At 43.7% G+C, this 25,015-nt stretch overlaps 1 protein-coding gene across 2 annotated transcripts in view; it reads left to right on the top strand.

Annotated features, from left to right (window-relative positions):
• kif26ab (kinesin family member 26Ab) overlaps positions 1 to 25,015 on the top strand; it is a 67,873-nt gene that overhangs the window by 23,499 nt on the left and 19,359 nt on the right. For both annotated transcript variants that reach the window (XM_086274910.1, XM_086274908.1), the window contains exons 3-4: positions 1,875 to 2,339; positions 11,225 to 11,424. In XM_086274910.1, coding sequence (XP_086131036.1) covers positions 1,875 to 2,339; positions 11,225 to 11,424 — 665 coding nt within the window. The remainder of the gene's footprint in view (positions 1 to 1,874; positions 2,340 to 11,224; positions 11,425 to 25,015) is intronic.

Here is a 25,015-nt window from a genome sequence, read left to right as displayed (position 1 = left end):
CAACCATAGACAGTTGTCACCCCAGAGTTCTCATTTAGAGTCGGATTTATGGGATTTTCTACATTCTGACTGCATTTCTTAGTTGTGCTTGTGTCCTGCCCACATTTGTCCATGTGCAAAGTAAGCAGCCAATATAGCAGATCATTAACCAGAATGGTTCTCTTGCATGATTGTGCTTTAGGTAAAGAATAAAGCAAAGAATAGATTGAGCATGACTTAAACTATATTGCTTTTTGTGTCTTTATGAGATGAGAGGAAATATATGGCAGAAAAGAGTCTGTTTTTATTTGTAAGGCTGCAGAAGGTTGCCTTGGAACATTGCGTGATCATACTATTAATGCTGTTTGCAGGGAAAGGTAATCTAAAAGTCTGTGTATTGAGTGGCTTTCATAGGGAGGAGATTTAGAGTCCCTCTGCCTGCCTCTTTGGTCTCTGGGCCCATCTTGGGTTAGCTGTATTAAGTGGCACTGCATTAGAGCAGCGGATTGTTGTTTCCCCGCAGCTTCACTCCTCCTGATCACCTCGGAGGTTCTAAGGAGCAAAGGTCTCATAAACATTTATGTAGGGGCTGTGAGCTTCTGTCTTAGGCCACTACTCCTCTGGGCAGAATCCTATAGTGCCTCTTTATGCCTCTTAAGAGACTCTCTCTAGTTCTGTGTGTGTAGGTGTGTGTGTATATTTCTGTGAAGGTTAGTTTCACTAAAACAGACAGAAAGTTATATTCTTTCCCCTCCTATGCCTTTACTTATGATAGGTCTGTATGCTTCCAGCTTCCCAGAGAGTAGGTTGTCATATGTTTTCACAATGGGACACTTATTATATGTAAATTTTATAGCTTTAGGCGCAGAGTCCCCAAGGCTGTTTTATACTTTTGTTAGTTCTTGCAAACAGCGATGGAAACCCTAGGAAGCCTTCTTAGAGAGGAAGTGAGAGGACAAAGCTCTACTGGACACCATCGCTAAAAGCAGTAATAAGCTGAAGTCTGTGTGGTGTTCTCTTTTAAAACTGCAAAAAGTAAATAGCAGCCACATTTCACTTGTGCTTTTTTAATGCGAGGAATGTCTCTGTGGGATGCTCGGCTAATCCCTCTGAGCATTGTAGAGTGCTGCAGGGATAATGTCTTTATTTTTCAGGCCAACGTGTTAACAAATACTTTCTCTGGGACAAGTATAAACTTCAGAATTCAAATATTTGACTTTGAATTCATGTTGAGAATCAAGAATGTGAAAGTGCGTAGAGCTGATGCATTATTTCATGCATCTAACAAGTCTTTAACAAGTAGAAAATGTTAACTAATTTCTCAGTTTAGCACTAATTTCTGCAAACTCTACTTCATGTCTGATTTATTTTGGGGGGGGGGGGATCAGCAGTTTTAAGTTGCATGCAGGCTGCGCATCTAAACTAGAAGGGAACTTGCAGAGGGTGTAATCCTCCACCAAAGGTTGATGCCTTATCTTGCAGTTTTAAAGGTGATTTGGATAAGCAGCACAATTTAATGGGTTCTTCCTTTCCCCATGCTGTGTCTGTTCATCAAGTCTCAGGAAATTCAGCCTGGTAGTATTTGTGTAGCCCTAATCTCGCTGACAGAGAAACAAACAAATGGTACTGAAAACACACCTCTACCGTAGCCCTCTGCACTGAGGCCACTCAGAACAAACAATCATCCAAGAGAGGGAGTCGGCAAAAGCTCAGTAAGGGTCTCAGAGGGCAGTCAGGGACCACATTGCTAGCAGACCACTGACACCACAGTAAATACATATATACAAAAAAATTGTAATGTGGTTATGCTTTGGAAAAAACATGTTTCCTTCAAAGTGTTTCTGTTCCGAATGCTGTGCTTTGAGCTAAAGTGCATTTCTTGTTTTTCTCTGCAGGACCCCGGGTATGCAACCTTCCTGTTCGAGCAGCTCCATGGGAATCATGAACCTGGATGCTGCCAAGTTTGCTCTACACCTCTCCACCAACTGAGGCAGGAGGCCTTGCAGACACTCCATGCTCCTGTCTTGGCCTTCAGCTCCAACATGGCTGCCTTGCCCAAAACATCTTTTATACCACAGCCTTCTAGATTCACTGTGTCGTCCTCCAGCATCCAAACAAAACAAGTCTCGAAAAGTCAGCCCTCTCCCCACTCTGTCCTGGCAGTAGGGGAGCGCCATGGGGTACCAAGCTGGTCCCAGAACGCAGCTAGCACTTCAGGGCCAAAGACCAGTGTCCAGGTGACAGTGGCAGGAGGGCAGCTCCCTGGATCTCTGAGCACCGTCACAATCCAAGCCCAGCAGTACCTCGAGGGCATGTGGAGCATATCCAGGGTCAACAACTTTCTCCCTCAACCCAAGTTGGTATGTGTTCACTTTGACCTTTTTTCTTCCTCATGCAACTAGCATTTAAAAGCAACTTTAGAAATAGTACATACCGTTAGAAGAGATGAAGCCCTGTGGGAAATTTGTGTCGTAGAACTGGAGCGCTGACCTCTTATTTCTCAGAAGTCACAGAGCCTGAGCGATCTAATGTCAGAGGTCATCTGAACACTAAACTCCTGACCTCTTCCTCAAGGGCATTTTAAATTATCACAACACAGCGTCACCATAGCTCCTCTCTCGTTTTAGCTAATCAGCGCTTTAATCTGTTTTGTTTATGCATGGAAGACATGCAGCAAACAAAACAGTTTCAGGAGCTTTACCTTAAAAGGTAAATGCTGAGGTTTCTATGTGCACGTTGCCAGGTATTTTGTGGTAAGCAATACGAGGGCATCTTTCTGTGATGACAACCTAAGTGACAAACCTCTGTGACATTCTACACCAGGCGGGTTCAGTGTACAAAGCATACAGCATGTGCTAACATCATCTAGTCCAGGGGTAGGCAACCTTTTTGATGACAAGTGCTATCTAAAATTTCCTCAGAAGTCAATGTGCCATATAATTGCATTAGCAATAAATTTAATAATGCTCTATATTAACAGTTACTGCGCTGAGCGGAGAGCTCCTGAAGCATTTGAAGTGTCGGAATGTGGAAATTTCAACATCGCTTGAAAAAACTGAGAGCTAGCAACGTCCCTCTCACCAGTAGGCTAAGTGATTTTTAGCCAATTACAAGTTGAATCTGGTAGTTGGGGTTGTTAGCTAAGATACCGTCATTAAGAACCAGTACAACTAATGTGTCTATGCGAGCTAATTTGCGATGCGCACCGCTGGCCCGGCCATTTATTTTTTAATGCACCTTCTCAGATTAATTTACTGCGTGTCGTGCACAGGGCTGGACTGGGACAAAAAATCGGCCCGGGCATTTTGATTAGAGACCGGCCCACCAGGTATTACAGGAAAATCCATAAAGCCTTTGAATGAAAACAAACGCTGTTGTGACAGTGATGTACAGTCTTGTTGGTATATATACGATTTCTATACGTTTTACATCAGGTAAAAACTTTGGTTGTAAGATTCAGATTATTATTTTAAATGAGAATAAGAAAGTATTTCTTTGTGCCCCCCTCTCCCTGTTAATGCCCTACCTGGCCCCCTGGCAAAACTTTGCTAGATCCGCCCCTGCACAGTTACCAGCTGTCAGCTACATAGAAAGGGATCCTGGTGTTATTTGTCTCTCAGAAACAGATCATAACTTCCCTTCAACTCATTCATGTCACCTAAAAGATAAACCTGTTTCTCCATCACAACTCTGATGATTCAGTAAGGACATCTCCTGGTTTCATCTTCATGTTTCCCTCTCACCACATATCCAAACCAAGGGCGTGGATTTGGTTTTGGCATTGGTGGGGACAGATGATTCAACCATCGAACCCTGCCCTGTTTCTTTTTTGTTTCCTTTTTGTCTTTGCTTCTTGATAAAAAAGGAGAAATATACTTGCCTACATATCCTATTCTGCATGCTTTTAAACCATTTAAAATCACAATTCATAGTTTTATATGTGAATTATATAATGTTAAATTACTATTAAACAAATGACTGACTAAGTATTTTAGAGTTTAGTTCACTTCAGGCATATTTCATATAAATCAGGTATCATACAAACATAAAAATAGCTTCAAATACAGTCATGACAATAAAAGAATATGACTTTAAGGACTTAACAACATTAGTTCAGTTATAGTGCACCAACATCTCTGATACATTAGCACTAAGGGAACACTGAATGACCTGCTGGTTTTTGTCCATAAAACTACTCATCTAAGATTACCACAAAGTACAAGATCTCTCAGCAAAATTATGCAACATTTTAGGCACTATTGCCCCGATCAAATCAGTGAGCTGCGATGTTTTATTCTAAACATGAACTACTGTTACAGCAACAGACACGAACAACAGACATGTCCCACACAACAACTCAATGTGGACTATGTGAAGGAGCCAAACACAGGCCTTCTCCTCTCGTTAACTGAGATAAACTGCTGGCATATTGGTTTTACATCTATACTGTCCAGTGTCTCCTGGTGGACACACAGCAGCATTGTTTAATCTCATTTGAGTCACTGTTGACCGTAGCCATGTTTTTAGTCTTCTGAGAGCACTGAAGCTTCTTTCAGCCTCAGTACCTGCGTTTTATCCTCAGATTAAAATTATTATTAAGTGCGTGATGTGCCTCACCTTTGGCCCTGGCTCTTCCCCTCTGACTGCACTAGGACATATTGCCACCTGATAAAATTGATTCGTGCCATATAAAAAGTGAGACATGTCAATTCAGATTCTTTGTCAAATATACACTAATGAATCAATTTACATCAGCAGCCTAACAATTGTCATGATAATAAATACTAGTTCATCTATAGCACCAAATCATCAGTCAGTCACCTGTGACCTCGCCTCTTCACCTCTGAGCTACAACATGGCAGAGCTGCCTCTGTCACCTGATCAATAACAGTGAGACATTCCACATACATGCAGTCACACATGTGCTTCAAATACACTAATGAACCAACAAGTCATCATCCAATTTCACCTGTGATCTTGTGTCACCATTACTTTCTATCACCTGACAAATAGGACATACATGACAATAAGAATAAAATGTGGAGCTGCTTCAGTGTTTCTGTCACTTTGTGCAGATCTTGACTCATCAGTAATGTTTGTAGGGTGAGTGAGTTTTTAAAACAATTTGTGCAAACTGCACTACAGGGTGGAATATTTGCAAAATCCTGACTATCTCATGATATTTTGTCTAAAAAATTAACCCTATGAATATGTCAGGACCATTAGGATGAAATTATTGTGTCACCAACATTTTAACTTTAGACATATCATTTTAACAGCCTCTGTAAACTAATATCCTGGCTTACTTGAGGCTGCTGTTTTCTCTGACACTTTCAATCAAAATTAGAAATGCTGCTCTGAGACTGAGAGAACTAATAGTGCTGCATGTTGTGCAGTTAGTTTCCAAAACACGTTATTCGTGGTTACATACAGTTTTAGACTGATGTGGGCCAAAGCCTAGCATAGCCTGTAACGTTATTGTGACGGACACATTTTATGAGTGAGCTTGACTTTAAGTGACTTACAGGTTTCTTTGAAAAATACTTTCTTATATCCAGGTTCTTCCTTTTTGCTGTCATCCTCCTCTCCTCCTTGCAGGTCCTAGCGGCGCAGGCTTGCCGGCCGCTGCTAAAACTAAACAGAGCTCCTTGAAAGGCACAACCAATCACATTGGCCATATTTGTCACATGATGTAGGACTCCAGTATGGAACGTAATTTAACTCTTTCTTCACAGCTAGGCGAATGAGACGTTGACAGATCGTTTTTTTCTTTCTGTCGGGTTTGTTTTTCTTTACTCAAAGAGATCAAATTATTGGTGGGGACAATTCAATAATCGCTGGATATTGGTGGGGACATGTCCCTTCCGTCCATGCCAAATCTATGCCCTTGATACAAACCGATATCATGACCAGCAGCTTTTACAGCTGTGGCTCCAGCAAACATCAGCTGATACTAGAAATTAATATTAAATAAATTCTAATGATCAAGCTTAAACGCGCTGCTGTTGTTTAGCGCGACATCCGCTGGTTTCCTCTTTCTGGCGCAAAGAGGGCGATAAACAAAGGAGAGACGGGACTTGCTCAGAAATACCGATCAGCTGATCATTGATCAGTTTCATGATTGAATGAGAGAAGAAGAGGCAGCTGACAGCGTAAAGATGCAGAATAACTCCAGCTTTGTGTCTTTTTCATTGTAGCTGAAGTCCAGGACAAACTGTGTTCCTTTTCAGCTCAATACCAAACACGTGATGTTTTCTCTGAATGCGGGACGATTCTGTTTTTTACGGCACGGTTGGCAACTCGACTAACGAACCTTATGAATAAAATAAAGTTCACTATCAGTAACATCAAAGCACCCACCCAGCTGTATAGAAACTCCGTCATGCTAGCTAGTACGCAGAGTTATTGTAACTGACTGTAAAAAGTCAGCACAACGAAAATAAACTCCACCTAAACTTGGTTCATATCTGACCCAGAGAGACTGCAGGTCATAACTTGGTAAATGGCCTGCATTTGTATAGCGCTTTTCTAGTCCCTAAGGACCCCAAAGCGCTTCACACTACATTCAGTCATTCACCCATTCACACACACATTCACACACTGGCGATGGCAAGCTACATTGTAGCCACAGCTGCCCTGGGGCCCGGACACTGGCGCCACCGGGCCCTCTGACCACCACCAGTAGGCAAACACGGGGTTAGTATCTTGCCCAAGGATATTTGGCTTGCAAGGATATTTGGCTGGGATCGAACCACCGACCTTCTGATTAGTGGCTGACCTGCTCTGCCACCTAAGCTACAGCCACCCCTGAACTTCTTACCTGAAGTTCAGTTCACCTGACACTCGGACCAGCGGCCACCTCAGGTCTCTGCTCCTCCTGCCTCACCTTTCCCTCATCCACCTGGCCTCTTGTGGCAGCCACCACCAAACAGTTATTTTTACACATCTGCCAGCATCTGGCCAATCCACCAACTTTCATTGTTTATACCATTACTAAAAATAAAAATAAAAAAATCATCGGTGGCCAGTCCAGCTATGGTCATGCCATCAGTTAACCCTTCATGCCAACTGTGGTATGCGTGCCCAGGGTTGATCTCGTCCTTGTACTTTAATATTTTCCATCTGCTTCATAAGCTGTAAATCGTGCCATTTCTGTTTTAGCTGCGCTGATAACTGCAGTCTACTGCAGGTCTTGGCAGTGTTATTCCTTCTTCCTGCTTGAAAAATTAAAGACAGATTTTCAATCCTCCCCTTAATGTCAACAAGTGCCTGTAGAGATGGTTTATGGGAGGCCATCAAAAGCTTTTAACTGCATGTACGCAATCTAGGGCAAATCAAACAGCCTGGCACTGAAGGGAGAGGCAGACTTGTGTTCTCCATCTATGTGTCTAAAAGCAATTAGCGGCCCGTGGAGCCAGGATGAGTTGCTCGGTTTCTGTAGCTGTGGCTGAAGCCTTCCCTGGACAGAGAGAAATGTCCCTTCAGGACATTAAGTTACAAACACAGAAGAAATGGTGTTATTTTCTCAAGCTGGGTTCTTTCATTAAAACCAGATCCTTTAGAATGACAAAAACCCACACACACTCTCGAGGATTGGAGGTTACACAGTGCCGAAAGGCACAAGCTTTAATTCATGATTTCTTCTTAGTTTCTTTGTGAGGAAAGCGTGCAAGAAGCAGAGATGGACTGTGTGTGTTAGACAGAAATTCTTCAGAAAGTGTCAAGCCTGAGGCACTCCCACACACAGACCATTATAGAGCACCTTGACACTCCCATTTGGGAAAAGGCTCTGGTTAACATCTGAAGCTATGTTTGTGGTTGTCTATTGAATTGAAAACTATGTGGCTCCATCTTTATAATTGGCTGGCAGCGGTTCCACTGAATGTAGCTGCCTCGAATTGGGCGAATGAGAAACATGTGCATTTTCTGAAACAGTCTATTGCAAGTCTAAGAGTCGGATGCAAAAACCAAAGTTGACATGCTCCAGCTTCACAGTTGCTCATGTAATCCCTGCTGTTATTGGCAGTTTGAATAAAGATCTTTAAGTAGTTAAGGTAATCCGTGAAATCACATTACTAGGAGTGTGATGCTGCTGCTGCTAACAGCAAAAATTGATTGATCCAAATCTGCATTTCTTCCCTTTGCTCATTTAAATCCACAACCACATGTACACTAATCTGCAAAAACCAAGTGTTCTTGACTCATGAGGGTTTCCGTTGTTGGCCCGGTGGTTGCCTGCTGCCACGGTGTGCTCCATTGCCACCAATTTGAAGCCCAGCAGATGATCTTGGCTTCGGCTGCTTCGGTGCAGCTGGGCTCTGATGGCAATGCGCCACAGAATGAGAGAATGACAAGAGAAGAAAATGATGCAGAAATGAAGGGGAAGGAAATCCCCACTCTTCACAGATTAGGAAAGAATTTGAATGCTGTGCTGTTACACTATATTTTCTGAAAGACACTAGAGAACTTTTAATTATACCGGCACTAAATGAGAAGGTATGTTAGTCCTACATGGTAGGAACTCAGCTTTCGCCTCAGTTGGTTTCTGGTGGTTACAGAAGCCAGCCAGGCACGAAAGCCAGATTAACGCAAGGCCTATTTCGCCTCAGCAGTAATCGTCTGTTGACTCCTGGGATCAAAGGTCACAGAGGAGTCCTGGTAGTCTAGGGTGGAAAAAGAGCTGTCCTACTCTGCTCACTTCACATTTCATAGGAAGCATTCTCCCAAACCCTTTTCACTTATGTGATTCACTTTTTTCCATTATGGTTACTTGCTTTGTCTCGTTTCCCCCCCTCCTTTTTCTTCCTTTTCTTTCCAAGGCAAAAGGATCAGGGAGGGCTAGGGGTTAAAGGGTGTAAGGCCAGCTCATTACTGACTTTGGGTGCAAACGGCTGAACACACATGGCTCCAGTGACACAGCCTAATTACTTGACCAGGGGATAGATTGTACTTTTCAGCCAGAATCAGGGAAAGTGCAGGTCCAAGGCTACAGAGAGCAGCTTGGCTGTGGAGCTTAAGTCCTCAGTTTTAATACTGAGGGGAATACTATTTGAAAGGCACTGTGCTAAGCTTGAGTGTGTGTGTATGAATGTACATGTCCATTTCAAGGACACGCTGAAACCCCACCTGTGACCAGCTGTCTTGTGTGCTCCTGAAACTGTCTGCTACTTGATTTTTAAACCGGCACTGCACCTACTCAGTCAGTGACAGATTTGATAGGCTGTACACATCTGCTTCCTGTATGGCTGTGCGTGAAGTGCCCTAGTCATACATGACAAAGTGCAGCAGGTCTGCTTCGCTGGTATGCACCAAGCTAACACCAGCATAGTGCGCGGCCTACTACTGTGGTTTGCTTTCAGTGTGCTGCCTGGTTTTTCATGCTTTTAAAGTCAAAACTTTGGAATGCACAGCTTGATATCTGACTTAGCTTCTATGATGAAGCCCCAAGAGAGCAAAAGTAGACCTTTAAAGCAAGGCTATGACTCTAAGATCTGATAACAAGCTCAAAAGGAAGAAAAGGGAAAGTGGGAATTCATGAAGACCAAACACCACAAGGCTACTGTTTGACAAATGGTCAGTGGAGCGTTTCCAGGAAAAGATAATGCAGCCCTGCTTTAATATAGCAGCACATTGTACTGCGTGTACAATGTGCTGTAAAGCTGCGTGTAAAGCTAACAGTAGCAGGAGTCCAAGCAAGAACCAAGCCTGTCATATATGAATGTAACTATGTCCTCACATCCTGATGTATGGCATTCTCATGTCAGGCTTGGCATATAAATAGTGCAGCTGTCAGTGTGTGTAGACAAATGGCAAATGGTGGAAGGCCACACACTTTATAAAAAAGATTGTAAGGGGTGTTATTTTTGTTGCCAAACATGAGTCTAGGGCAAACCCCAATGTGGTAAATATGCAGAGGGCCTGAACTGTGTTTATAATACACTTCCTGTCAAATGGCACTGAGGCTGCTGCCCTGTATTGGGCTGAATTCAAGGTCAGTGCTGATTACAAAGTGTCGTGTGTCAGTTTTATAAATGTTTTTTTGAATAGCTTCAGCCTTTCTTTAATTTCTGATGCTAAAACCTCAGAGAATGGGTTCTCGTCAGCTAGGATAAACGTGAGGCTTCAGTGGGGATTAACCTTTTGTCTGCATGGTGACTCCAGCTCCAGTGTCGTCTCAGAGTCAGCTTTTGACTTGCATAATTAGCTCTCTGCACGCCATGGCTTGGTGTAACCAAAATAAGTGGATCACTGAAGGCTCCGGAGCTCTTGCTCACCCTTTCTGTGCTCCAGCTTTCCAAAAATCCTGCAGTATTCCCCTCAACTTTAAAAATGAACTTAAAACCTGAGTTCTGAGAGCTAAAAGGTAATACTGCATGTATTAAATTTTTGTTACATGATGCATCTCAAACTCTGCGTGAAGCCTTTTTCATACACAATAAACCAATGGCAGTGCCATTAGATATAGTTAATGTTATTTTTCACAGCTTTATGTTGCAACAGTTTTCACAAAAATCTCGTCAAAACTTCTTCAATCTATTGTTAATTTATTACGCTGCAGACACAACTTAAACTTGTGGAACTGGTTCTAATGCAGAATGTCTTGCTGCAGAAAATAATTAAAAAAAATATGAAGACACACAGGTCTATCCTTAAAGGAGTTCATTCATAGATTTGGCATGAGTTGTCAAAGCCGAAGGGTTGAAAGAGATGCGGCATGTCTCAGTTTTGTCCTTTTCGTTTCCAGGGTAAGGTGTGCCATTTAAGCACAGCTCACATGCCTCATAAACATTTAAGCTATGGAACAAATGCCACCTGTACACCACCTGTTGTTACTCCCTGTGAAACTCTCTGAGTTAGCTTTACTGAGTCTGCAGGATGAAACGTTCTTCATTCCTGAGGAGTAAAGTGCTAAACTTGCAGGTATAGATATAATCAGGAGCAAAGTGAGGTAAATCGCTAGTGATTTAATTACTAATTAAATGTGGGTTACCACTTAATTACAGTAGGCTGCAGCCAGAGGAACCTTGTAAGTGTTGCCAGAATCAATGAATGGTCCCGCATCCTTGCTGTTCTGTGGGGAGCTATCTTTGGATATTGCTGACTCCCACTAACTGGTACTGGCTGCAGCAGCTGCCCATCCATCTGTGGCAGAGGGGGAGCAAATAAAGTGGAAGGAAGGTGAGCTGGAGTGGTAAAACCATTAAGTGGCGGTTGTGGTCTTATCTCTGTATCTGTGTGTACACAGGCCCATGGGTTGATGGGAAATTCAGACAGGGATGTCACAGCCTTGGAGGCCCCTGTCACCACCATGACCAGCACCAGCGGCAGCACCCTGACGCCCTGCAGACTGAGGAGCTCCAGTCAAGCGGGACTCCCAGTGCCCGTTACCAGTACATCAACCACCGCGTCTCCTTCCTCATCTGCAGCAGCCTCCTTCTTCGTTAGGTAAGCACCTCCCCCATGCTGTCAAGTCACTGCATGGTTAATTGAAATGTGTTTGCATACACACCCGCATGCATTCAGTCTTCAGTGAGTTGAAGAGGAGATATGCACAGACTCGCGTGGTCTCATGGTTTTAACCTCCATGTGGGGCACTTATTCACTGGAGATGTTGTTCTTGCCATGCTTGAATTATAGCATGCCTTGGGATACACATCATGGAACTAAATGAACCTTTTAGTTGCAGGCACCAGTGCCCATGAATAGAAAACAAAATTGCATAATTCGATATGAGGAAGGAGTGTCTCACGAAAGGGGTTTAGGTTAAAGCTAGCTATTGTCCTGAGGTATTTTATGTTTAGTTATTTTTTTCTTTGTTTTGCCTCGCCAATTTAAACGGATCTTGCAATTTTCCAGCCATAGACTTACTGGATGCTCCCACAGGTGTAGCGCAGGATGCATTTTTTTGTAAAAGCATTTTGGTCCCTGTGTATCCAAGGCTGAAGAAGCCTGTTTTTAAAGCATTGCTTGGCTTTGGTATTGTCGTTGCCCTGGAGAAGACTTCACCCTCTCTGTGCGGGTGCATGGTTGGGGAAATATTGTCAATGACAGATTCCCTGGCAGGCCAGTGCATACATTCCCTGCCTCATCTCTCCAAAAAGTGCTGTGTTGTAATGAGCGTTTCTGAAAGGGAAGCTGGCTAAGAATGATGCATAGGACCATTGACGCTCTGCACCACAGGAGACAGAGAAAACCGGTGAAGGGGCTTGTGGAGTGTGACAGGAAGCCCATGGGGGATCAGTATGTGGCTTAGCTTTTCTTCAAGCATCCCAAATGGAGTTTGTGTTGCCAGCTTTTACAGGGTCCAAGTATATCAGTGGGACCATGAGGTCTTTCCTTTGACTAAGGGGATGTTCCAAATCCTCCACCTAATATGTAACTTCCTGTGTATCTTGCTTCCTGTCGCAGGAGCACGAGGTTTAAACAACAGTGAGGCATGACCTTCTGCTAGACAGGTTAAATTCCTGACATTGATTTATTAACGCTCATGTTTTCTTTGGACTTGAGCTAAAAGAAAAAGATAAGCATAAAGAGCTGCATCTAGCCATTCAGTGTGGACAGGAAAAAAGAGGAAGGTGGACTTGTTCTTTTCCCTGCAACAGGGCCTGGTGGAGCACACGGGGTGTAGAGAGTGCGCTCCACCACCACCTTTTATTTTATCCAAAAGATAATTTGCTGCCAAGAATGTTTTGTTTGACTTGGCTCGCAGAAATACGATAATGATAGGCCAACCTCAAACAGCATTGGGTTCTGCAGATAGAAAAAAATAGGGTGGAGGAGATCCACTGTTCTCCATTTGAAGCACACCCACTTCCTGACCTTCTGCAGCTGTTATCCCTGCAACAGGGATCATCATCAACATCATCGTGAAATCGTTGTTGCTCATTTTTTAAAAACATCATTGTTGTCTGAAACGTAAAACAGTCAAAACAAATTGAGTCATTCAACAATATTTTCCATTTGCTCTGATAGTGGAGCTGCAAAAAAAAGCAGATGAAATTAGCATCCCTCATGTTTTAGACATGATTGAAAACTCAGATCTGATTAGTATTCTTTTTTTGTTCTCCGTAGATACAATTAGTGAGATGCACGTGCAAATCCTTCGAGCCCAGGGTGTAAGACCAGAATAACCAAACAGCAGTTTTTTCTTACCCCAGTGGCGTGGAAACAGCTCCTTGGACACTTGTCTGACATTCACTAACACTATTCCATTCACAGATGAAATTTTAATTAGAATGCAATTAGCCGGAGTCTAGGTGTTCTCGCTAGGCTGTTGGTGAGAGGAAAAGAAAAGCGATTAACAATGTTTAATTTTGCAGCGGAAAAATAAGTCAACCATTCAACTAGTTAAAGAAGCATTTAGTTTAAATATGTCTGGTAAAAACACTGGTTTGATAACAACACAGCATTTGCATCTCCTTAGATGAATTATTTGTGCCTGTGAATTGACTAATTGTGCCTTCAATGTTTTATTATTTTAATTTATTCTAATAGTGTCAACTTTACAACAAGTAAACTTTGATATTTTTATGGTTAGATTGTTCTAAGAGCAGCTTTGCCTCAGATTTCTAGTATATTTTGGAGAGACCAAATGACTCATTTGTTCACATGAATTTATTTGATTAACAGCATTACAGAGATGCCTTCCAGGCTATGTAGACAAATGCAAGTCAAAAAAAAAAATCCAAGTGTAGCTTTTATTCTCTGAATCTTCCCATTCCAAGTCCATCAGCCATTTATATTATCTTGATGCTTCTTTTTCTTCCACTTGCAGAAAATAGTAAAAGTCTTTGATCATCTAATGAATGCTTCTTTCAGGCTTATGTGAAATTCCAGCTCAAAAACAGTTCTTTTGTCCCACTTCCTGTTTCTCGTAATCTTAGGAAATAGCTTGAAACCAAAAGATGACCCCAGGGCCAGTAACGACCAGTTTGCAATTAGACTGACTTTACAGTTGCAGAGAGACAGGAAGAGTCAGGGGTCAAACTCTGACTGGATGGTGTGTGTGTGTGTGCATATCATTATGTGTGTTTGGCTACGTCAGTGTGTTACTTGGGGTAATGAATTTAGAGCCATGTGTTCAGCTGACTACCACGTTAACCACTGATTGTCTTGTGACAGAGCATATGATTAGTGTATTGACACACCGCTGTGTAATGAAACCAGGCGACGCTCACAGCAGGGGCTAGACGGTGCGGCTAACTGCTGCCTCGCACAACCTTCTCCCCATCTTTCTCTTCCATTAACATCTGCTGATTGTGGCAGTGTGTTTATTACACACCAGGCCCATGAGATGAGAGGGGATGCTTGCTCAGTTTGCAGCCAACTTTGATCAGCTGGCAAATTTTGTGTGTAGCAGTATGAGATAGTGTTATCTTACGTTGTTGGGCCCCTGTTTAAGTTTGTCCATCTACCGTCTCTTATCATACCCCAGAGATGGACAATGAAGTCACTCTTAAGATGCAAGGAGATAATGACTAGAGCAGTATAGAGGACCTCAGAGACACGACAGTCGGTGGATGCAGACTTTAGAAGTGGCACGCAGGCTGAAAGGTTGGGATTTGCAGGGGCTGGGCGGACAGCTGTTTGCTGGAATGTGAAGGAGGAAGTGGTTTCATGGTCATCCACCGGTGCCTATAGCTGCTGCCCAGGTGAGTGTTTGTGCACTAATGACTGTGATTGTGCAGAAGGGATCCTCCTGTAATTGTGGCAGCAGGGCCATTTAGCCTCGGCTCTCCTGCACACACACACAAGACTGTGCCTTTGTGTCAGGAACGCTCACTCTGCCCTTCATCCCCTGGCTGCTCTGAGTAACCATAGAAACAAGTCATTAGCTTGTGGGAATAAAATGTAACTGATTTTTCTTTCAAAAGTGAAGATTGGAAATCAGGAAGTTGAAACAGCCCTCTCTACTCCACTGGACTATAATTTAGTCAGAAGAAGAGCATCTCTTCAGTAATGAGTCCTACATGCTGCACAGTGGAAGCGCAGCAGGATGACAAGTAGCTGTTCTTGCTCTGAATAACAGATGGCTTGCTGAAGGCCAGTGTCCAGTTATGTTTATTCTGGAGTTTGTGCGAGAAACTGAGCCGGCCTCTTCGTTTTGCTTGTAAAAGAGACAGTGATGCAGTTGTATAGAGAGGCTCAGAGCAGACAAAGCAGCTCACTGCTGGCTTTGGTTGGCTGTGCTGTGATCGACAGCAGGGATCTCAGTGAATGACAAATAGGCAGGATAGATTATGTGAACCAGAGGGGTGCACCGAGCACAGCTGATCTGGCCCACATGGCAGGGAGGATAAAGAGTGGGGCAGTAGCAGCTCCTTATAAGTGTTGTCATTCAGACGGTGTGCTCGGGCTGATGCTCCTTTCTGACAGCACTAAGAGCAGGAGACCTGTACCTGTGGAGAAGAATATTGGATTCACTACCATGAGAGTGAAGTAAGCTATTTTGTGCACAGACATCATTGAGCGCACTTGGATATTTGATATTCGTGTGTGTTTGTGTGCGAGAGGTGCCCTGTTTTCTTTCTCTCTTCCCCTCCCCTCTCACCCCTTTCTCTCTCTTTCTCACTCTCCCCCTCTCAATTTATCTTTCTTTGTGTGGCACACGCTCTTTTCCGCTCTGTGGAATGTGCAGTTTTGTGCAGTTGGAGTTGGACTGTCTGATCCCTGGAGGTGAGAGGCTAATGGTTTTGTTGTCAAGCCAGAGCGAGATGGATTCCACCACGAGAGCAGGAGTGTGAGTGGAATGTATAGCATGTGTAACATACTGTAGAAACCTTGGCTCCATTTTGAGAAAGTAGCCACAGTGGAGCTGAAATGTTAATACTACCTCTGTCTCCGGAGTCTGACAAATGAGAATTGATTCATATCAATCTGTTGAATCTGAGCAACACATGCCCAGGGCAGCGAATGGCTCATCAGAAGTATTGAGTGGGTGGTAGCTGGGATGGTTGAGCTGCTCTCTGGTATTTGTCTTTGTTTACTGTTGGATAAAACACCAGCTGGTATTTTCCTGCCATAATCTGGCTGATGGGACTAATGGCTGCCTCTGTGCAGCGGCGGACCCAGTGGCAGCTGAGGCCACAAAAGGGCTGGGGCTCAGTAGATAAACCCAGGTGTGAACCTGTGAACCAAGGCCTGTCGGGCACCGTCAAGGCTGAGGTGTTGATGGAGATCCTGCCTGGCCTCGGAGCCTCGGGCATCTGTGTCGAGTAGATACATCTCACTACCCACATCCACCTTCTCATCCACCCGCAAAAAGCAAAATGCCGCTCCACTCTGACTCATAATCCTCCATCGTTCTCAGGTAACAGAAAATTTGTCTTTTGATATAAAGACTGACATAGAGAAAACCGTGTTCAGCCTCGGTGGATATTAGAAATGAATAGAAGTACTGATTTGCATTTGCAGATTCCCTCTCACTCTCTGGGCATCTGTGTCTTCCCTGGGATATGATAACATGGTGTGATAGTGCTGTGCCCCCTGCAGCAGCAGACTGATGTGCTGTGGTGTGGTGGGCAACACAGAGTCACTTGTGCCTGTCATTATAAATGGCAAACAGCTCCACTGAAAGAAAAGCAAAGGGTTTGTCCCTGCCTTCGTGGTAGCCTGATGCCTTTTCCCTCCCCAATATGCCAAATAAATCCCTGAGTCAGGAAGTCTGTCTGGCCCACTCACATAGCCTGCAGGGGGGCAGTTAAAGTGGGAGGGGGGTGACAAACAAAGAGCTGAAGTGCTGACTCAAGTCTGTGTGCTCACCCTGGGTCCACGTGTCCTAAGCCCTGGGGGAGAGGGGAAAGCGCTGCCATCCTCGCCTGACAGATTGATAACATACATGAATAAATGTGGAGCATAGACCTCTGTCCTGCAGGCTTCTCACTTAACACTGGGCTTCTTTTGTCACTCAGGATGATGACAGAGACAATAAATAAGGTTTAATTGTGTGCGATTGCTTCACGTGGGCAGGGTGAGGTCACGCTCCCAGCATCAATCCATTTCCGTCTCTGTTTGCCTGCCCACGTCCAGCATTCCCCATTTAACGGCATGTTTCTGATAACTGCCCACTGGGCTCCGTGATCAGCGCATTAGCGTTTAGTTATCGCGTTAGACTAAATTCTCTCACCCTCAGCCTGTTGAATGGATATTATGCATCGTGCCTGTAGGGGCTGAGGGATGCCATCTAAACCTCTTTAGTGCACCTCAGTGAAAAGTGTCATGCAAATGGAGTCTATTATCTCTGTCATTACAACCACTTTCTCTTTAACATTGTGGGTGTGAGACACTGAGTGAGAGTATGGAGGAATGAGAAAGAGTAAACTGCAATAGCTGGTGGCAGGGAATATATGTTGAGGAATTTTATGACCTATTGTGTGCAGTTGTAGAGTGACGCCCGTGGCCTCATGAGCTCCCACAAGTGCCTTTTTTTGCCTCAGAATCCAAGGAAACAAGGAAGGCTCCTAGTGGGGTTTCTCAGGCATCACAATGCTCAGCCACGCCACAGACTTCTATTCAACATGAATAACTAATATCTGCCTAAACACTGGTTGTAGGTTGACTTCCCCATGTGCTAGAGCTTTATTTTGTTGTGAAACACATAAATATTATATGCACAGCACCACCTTGCACCCGCCGTCCTTCGATAAGTCAATTGTGAGGCGCTAGCTTTCCCTGGATGTAGCTCGGATTACCACTGAGGATAAGGGCATTGTTAGGACAGGTTTCCCTCATTACCCACAGCCCTAGTAGCTGAATCATTTCATTCCGATAACACTGTCTTTTTTATTTTAATCTCCATCTATATGTAGCTTGGCTCCAGGAGGTTGAAAGGGTTCACATGGGTTGATGGTAGCTGTGGGGAATTTAAAACAAGTAACAACGGGGCTTGTAAGAAAAATTAAACATGAAAAATATTGCTGACAGTTTATTATCAGGACATTTTCAGTATTAACTTCTGGCTTCACTATAGTCTGCAGCAGTTAATGCAAAATAAGCTACATTAAAACAGGATGGATGCCTAATGGTCCTTCTAGTACATCGCCTATGTTTTATTTGCTCCACAGTCTACTTCTTAGTGGAGAATTATGAAGATTAAGAGTAATTGTAAAGGATATTGTGCCCCACCTTTTCATGTCCACTTATGTATGAGACAAGCGAGCGGCTTGGACGTGCAAAACCACCGTATCAAATTAAAAGCTGCGAGGACGGTTGATCTCCCCTGTGTTTCTGTCACTGTTTTCTACATGCACGTCGTCTTGAATGGAGAGGATTATAGCCTATAATCGGTTCACGACCCAGCGCATGAGAGCCAGCTGTGGTGTGCTAAAATCCCCTTTTCCCCATACGCTCTATGAGAACCAGCAAGTGTAGCTGTGTGTGTTTCGGTGACTCAGTTTATCAGTATGTGATACAGGATAAACTGCTTAATTTGAATAATGTGGCTGCAGTCGCTGGCATTTTGGTGGCTTTTCTCAGCCACGCGGTTTCTTTGCTTTCCCTGCTTTTATTTTCAGATTGGTCTCCACTTTTCATTTGATTTACGTGGTCTTTCATGACAGTACTGCCCATTTCACCTGATTTGGACCTTTTCTGGTTTTAGTTGGGTTACCAGTTGACCAGAATATAGATGAAAGATTAGGAAACACATGTAAGACCTCCCCTCCCCCTGCTTTCTGTCTCGCCAGGCCGCCCACTGATTAATCACTCCCAAATGTTCTCATCAGCCTGTGGGCCTGTTTGTTGTGATAGCCTCTGTGTGGGAAAGTGCAAATAAATAATAGCTAGGTGTCTTACTCTGGCAGCAAATGATTAATGAAGTGGAGAAGTGATCCAGAAGTACTTTTTCCCCCGTTGCCCGTCCCTCCCAAAGTTATCACGCTCTCACGTTAGTTTCCCCTCTGACAGCATTAAGCTACAGGGGCATAATATTTGATTGAGGAATTGTCTCGTAATTGTCTGATAACAGGCCTCATTTGTTGCTTGTCTATCAAATATCCTGCTTCTAAAAAAGCACCGAAGCGATTTCCGAGACAGGAAACGTCACTCAGTCAGTGATAACTTCATGTGTGTTCCAAAAGTTGTGTTTGTGTGCCCTGAGTGCAACAGCCTACCTGATGTTTTGAAGGCAAGACGTGGGTGGGATGACGGGTGAATCGCAGTTCAACATGTGAAAATGTGGAGTTATTCCAGATTCTCTGCAGCCTGGGAGAGGAGCATAGCAAAATACCTGGAGCGCTGTCTGAGGAGCAGAGAGAAAATGCTCTGGAAGAGATGAAAGCAGCTGTTAATCTTTGTCAGCAGTGCCAGAGGTGGGGAGACTGCAGTCGGTGGAGCAGGGATGAACATGTCTTCATTATCATCTGTCACCCATCAGCTGAAAAGTGAATGTTCTTCCAAAGACTTTTACTTTTGCTGCATGAACCAGTTTTGACACATTAGCGGAGCATTTTACTGACGCTGCATTTTTGGAAACCTCTTGTAAACAATTTAGAGTCAATTGTTAGAGATTTTTGTTGGATGACCTTTGAATTTCAATGCAGTTATTTCCAGTTATTTCCACAAAGGAGTTTAATTGGCTCATTTATCCAAATGACTAACAAACATGTCCTGCAGAGCTAAAGCCTGTGCTTTCTTCACCTCGTCATGGCCCAGTGTTCAAGCTAGTTAAGGCCATATTTGCAAGACTTGATCCTCAATGTTACAAGGAACAATAAAGTGAAAGTAAATGCAACAATACCCTACCATTTTCCTTCCTTTGCTCATCTTAAGCCTTCCTTAAGACCCTAGCTTGGCAACAGAGTTTTGCGGCCTTTCACTCCGGGGTTGAGGTGAATTAGTGGGTGTGTGACTGTGCAGGGTGTCTGGAGACACAATACTTAATATTCAGCGTGTTAAACACAAAAACCCTGTGTGTTTGTCTGCCAAAAATATTCCCACCTCTCTTTAACCTTATTGGCAATGGCACAGAGCGCCTTCTCTGTACCGCAGTGGGATAGTGAGGGTCTACTGGCATGAGCCAGTTCTTCTTGATCTGACATCCAAAAGCACAGGAGCCAAATCAGACAAATCATAGTTTCTTCTTTTTCTCAACAAAATCAGAGTAAAAAGAAGTTCTTTTTACGTCTGCGCTGATACAAGCCACTTCTTAAATTTGTGTTGTTTACCCTCATGTACTGAATCACCAAACCAGGTTTTCTTGAATATTGATGAGTTTTTTCACTTTCTGGGCCAACTGTTCCATTTATTTTTGGCCGACTGGGAATTCCCATCTTTGGGAATAAAGTAATTCCAAGATGGCTGTGGCATACCCCCACCAATCATTTTTTCCCCTGTTTCTTTCTCAGGCAGAAAATGATTTACCTCCTCATGGACAGCGCTTCACTGGCACAGAGCCAGGCCCACTGATCGAAGAGAGGACTTGGCTCTACAGCCTGCTGCTCCCTCCCTCGCTCTCCGTCTTTCTTCCTTCCTTCCCTACGCTTCCTCTGCAGCTTTCTCTTACTTACTATCCCCCCAATTCATTTTTTAACGCCTTCCTCACCTCTACAGTGCTTTTCCCTCCATTTACCACTCAGAATCCCTTTCTTCCCCCGTGTTCCAAATGATCCCCTGTTATTCAAGCAATTCTCCAGAGGATACCCTAATCCCTTGTTTTCCAGCTCAGTCCACAGACCGGTTGAAAAGAGTTCTAAGGAGATTGCAACAAAACAGGTTTACAACCTCCGGGAAGAATTTGGGATTTTATTTACGGAAAGCTGCACTTCTTTTTCTTCTTCTGACAGGAAACCTCCCTGAATCCACATTATGATACAAATGCGACAAGTCAATTGCAAAAAGGCGACATCAGTTTTTGTGCGGAATCCTTTCTTTTCTGTGATGACGCATTGTATCCACAGATGTTACATGAATGCTTTTGGCCTTACTTAATTGGCTGCAGATTGGTGCAGTGAAGATGCTCAGCCTTGGGCCGTCAGCAGTCAGCGCACAAATAATGATCCATCTGATATTCTGTGTCCAAGGCCAGACGCTAAGCAGGAACAAAAGGCTTGTTGAACACCTTGTTGGAACAAAGAGCTTTCCTGAAAAGCGTCGGTCCGATAGGTTTGGAGTGTGCCGTGCAGGGTATCACTCAGCTAACTGGACATTGCATTCATTGCTGTCTGGTTTTGCTGGGATTCGTTTATCTATTTCTGAGGATTTATAGAAAGTCTATAAATCTTAGCCTGGAGGTGTTTGGCCACTTCCAGCAAACTGCTGCTGTGTAAGCCAATACAGCACAGAGGAGCTCTACCTTCAGTATACTATTAAAACAGCCAAGCAGGAGAAAGCAGCCTCGCAGTCAGTTGAAAGCTTCAGAGCTTTGGATTGATAAGATTTAACTGACAGCCCGATAAGCCTGATAGTTCTCTCTTCCATTTTAATGTACCTGGGGCTGCCAAAGGAGTGAGGAAACACATTTTTCAAAACTACTGGAAAGATCTTGGTTTGGAAAGATGCTCATCTGAATCTGAATCTGAACGATAAGATAACCATGCTGAACAGAGGATAATGTCTGTTCCCGTAGCTCCAGGTGGGAGCTTTTTTTCCTTTTTTTAGCAGCGTCTGTAAAATAAAATAGCATATTTTTGTGCTACAGTTACATTTTTTTAAAACCATATTCGGCATTAATTTCAGTGTCCATGCTGCTGTAGCCTCAGGCAGTTGTTTTGAGTGATTTAGGATAAGAGGGAGGAAGTGAGAAAAACTAAATGAATGTTTATACCAGAGGTCTTTTAATTGCAGGGAGACTTTAGAAAGAAAACGGGCTCATTATCAGACTAAACGTCTGTGCCACACAGGAGGCTCTGTCATCTATTCAACAGCCAGCTCTAAAGCGTTCTCCCCATATGTTCAGTGCTGCGTCTCAGGTAACCCAACTATGTCTCTGTGGGGCAGCTGTGACTCAGGGAGTGGAGCAGGTTATCCACTAAACAGAGGCTTGTGCTTCATTTATTGGCTTTTCCGCCCGCGACCTTTGGTGTGTCTTTGCACAAGATACTGATTCCCCAAAATGGTCCCTTAGTTACATATTTATGTAAAGCACAAGTGCTATATGTATGAATGATGCTTGTAATGCTTTAAGTATTCAGCAAGGCTAGAGGTATATAAATAAAGTCCATTGACCATTTCTCTGGTTAGTTTAAGAACCTACCTTATATGACCACCCGAGCTTTTAGTGTTAGGTTAATGCGTATGTTTATACTCCACAACTGAAAGATGGTGACACTTACAGCTTCACAGGGCAGTCAAAGGGTCTTTTCTAATCCTCTGAAATACAGCTACAACGGATGAACTCTCAGGAAGCTTTTATGGCATGGAAGCATTTGTCTCATTTAATGATCGGCATCCTGACCTTGTTAGTAAATCTTGTCTGGGTGGGCATTCTCGCTGCCAGCGCTGGTTGGCAGAGGATGACATCACCTCCTCTCGTCTGCACACCGTATGAATGTGTGTGTATGCATGTGTGTGTGTTCACAGGCTGATGTCATGGTCACTTAATCACTGCCAAAGTTTAACGAAGGCTGGGTCAGGCTGTGGGTGACCTGGGACCGCGAGGCCAGTGCAGAGATGCAGATTTGCGTTAATCCTACCTAAAATTTGGCAAAGAGAAAACCACACAGCGATGTCTGCCTGCACACAAAACTTCGGTCTGGTGCTCTTGCTTTAACAGAACTAAGTCTGTATTTCTCCTACAGACAGTAGATTTATGTTATACCCCCACACCTTTGGGGCAGAGAGCTGTTTGATCATGTCAAGGGCAGCCCATCAATAAGACAGCCTGTACTGGTTTTAGCTCTGGGGAGGTTTCCTAATGATTATCTTTTGACTCAAAAACACAGTACCTGCTCTGATATAGATCAACAGACATCCAGCCCAGTCAGTCATGACCATCTGCTGATTTGGCATTTATGGTGAGGGCAAAATACTCAGTATATACAACAGCAACATGGCTATACCGGCTTCAACTAAAGAGAAAGTCTCACAAATGCCGTCACTGGTATGGGGTAAATTCTCAGTGTCTCTAGCAACCAGTGAGCGAGTGAACTCATTGTGCCGTAGTCATTATCACTGCATGGTGTTGAAGCTGGCTGTAGCCCCAGTACTCCCATCTCCCATTCGTGAAGAGCTATGCCAGCCTGCTAATCAGCAGCAGTGGGAGACTCGCTGTGGGTGGGGTGGCGCGGGTAAAGCAGTCTCATATCAGACTGAGTGATCTGATCCGCGCATGAATGGCCAGAGCAGCCTTATCTTGTCTGCAGAGGGGGAAAAAAGGAGATTCACAGAAAGGAAGTGTCAAGGATAGTAAATGCGGCCAACATGGTAATTAACCACAGAAAAGAGGTACCTAAAGAGCTGTATAGCTGGCGTGGAGAACAGAGACAAATTTGTACAAACAAGCTAATGGGCGCACCAACTAATGTCTCTCTGGGTCAGAGGAATTTCTCTTGTTAATTTGACAAAGCAAAGAAAAAAGGCTGGGAACATTATTGACAGGCTACAGTGAAGCTTTGAATCTAGTCAGAAAATACAGCCTAACCATTCTTTCTCTGTCGTGCCACCATTGACCACCTCCGCTCCTCCCTCGCTCTCACTCCCTCCTTAGGTAAAGGATGAAATCTACATGTCCTTTCTCGAACAAAGGCACCGGGAGACCTTTTCATTTAAAGGGTTCTTGATTTTACATCTGTCTTGCTTCAGCTCATTTATATATATTACTCTGATTATCTGTCCCTAAGGTCTGTTCATAAGAAGACAGTGATGGAGCTGAAAGACTATCAGGATAGTTCCAACTGTGGCTGTCCCCTATTTTTATGTCAGTTTGATGTATAACAGTGAAAAGCACACTGGTGGTAGCAGCAGTAGGGATGAGAATAATTACCGGTTGCACTGTCAGAGTGACCAATGCCGACATTAGTATTGTCTTTTACTCATCATCTGTTGCCAATCATTGCTCAAAGGGATTCGATGGTGGTGAAGCATGTAGAACTCTGTTAGGAGACAGTCCTAGCACTTTAAAATAAGCCCACCTCAGAAAAGCAAACACTGCAGAAAAGCAAAGGTAACCATGCTATGGAAGGGCAGAAAGGGAAGAAGGAAAAGGTTATGTGATATATCAAACAGCTTTATTACTGTACGAAAAATGTAGGTGGTGTTGGTTTTATTGTTTGCCTTCAAATTTAATCCAGCAGAGTTCATATAAGGGGCACTGTGTCAGAAGGAGAGGAGCCGATAGAGCTTTGTGCTGCATGTACTTTCATCTGGCAAGTCTCACACCCACTCTGTTTGCCGATATGTTGTAGTAGGCACTCTGCAGCCAAAGTAGCAGCCTTTCAAACAAGACTGGCTGGTTGGGGGGGCTGAGAGGGCTTACTGGTAAATTGGCAGCCCAGGGAATACAGGGTACTCTCACCCCAGCGCTCACCCACTCACATGCTTTCATTCCCCTTTTTACCCTTGACCATTGACTGACTGCATTCTCTCTTAGTGGCCAGCATAAATCTGCCTTTCTAAGAAGTCATTTGTTCATTGTCTGTCCTCTTTTTTTGTTTTTTTGTTTTTTTAATCTCCCTCAGCTTTCCAGTTTAGTCAGAGCATCATTCATTGAAGAAATCCATTTTTCTCCTCTTAAGTACATCCTTCCTTATCCTGTCTCGCTCCTTATGATTAATACCGCTCTCATTCTTCCGGCTAATTACATCTGTTAGCAACGACAAAAAATAAATAAAATGATACAAATATGTAGTGTACACATGCTACCCCAAAAACACAGGAACACACATGTACTCTCGGGCTCATGGATGCATACACTGTAGGCATACTAACCAAATCTGTTTGAAGTGTGGGACCCTAAAAGAAGAGAGGGCTCCTGCATGCATTAACTATTCATGTGACGTGTGGTGGGGTGCATGCATGTGTGTTTGTGCAGAAGGCTGAATGAGACAGTGAGTGTGTGTGTGCGTGTGGGTAGAGAAAGAGAGAGAGAGAAAGAGAGCACTCG

This window comes from Aulonocara sp. 'chitande type north' Nkhata Bay, linkage group LG19, assembly GCF_057382095.1.
Source record: "Aulonocara sp. 'chitande type north' Nkhata Bay isolate Kocher_YH1m ecotype deep benthic linkage group LG19, A_spYH_male_GT1.1, whole genome shotgun sequence".
Taxonomy (NCBI): Eukaryota; Metazoa; Chordata; class Actinopteri; order Cichliformes; family Cichlidae; genus Aulonocara; species Aulonocara sp. 'chitande type north' Nkhata Bay.
This window is presented reverse-complemented; position numbering and strand designations above follow the sequence as displayed.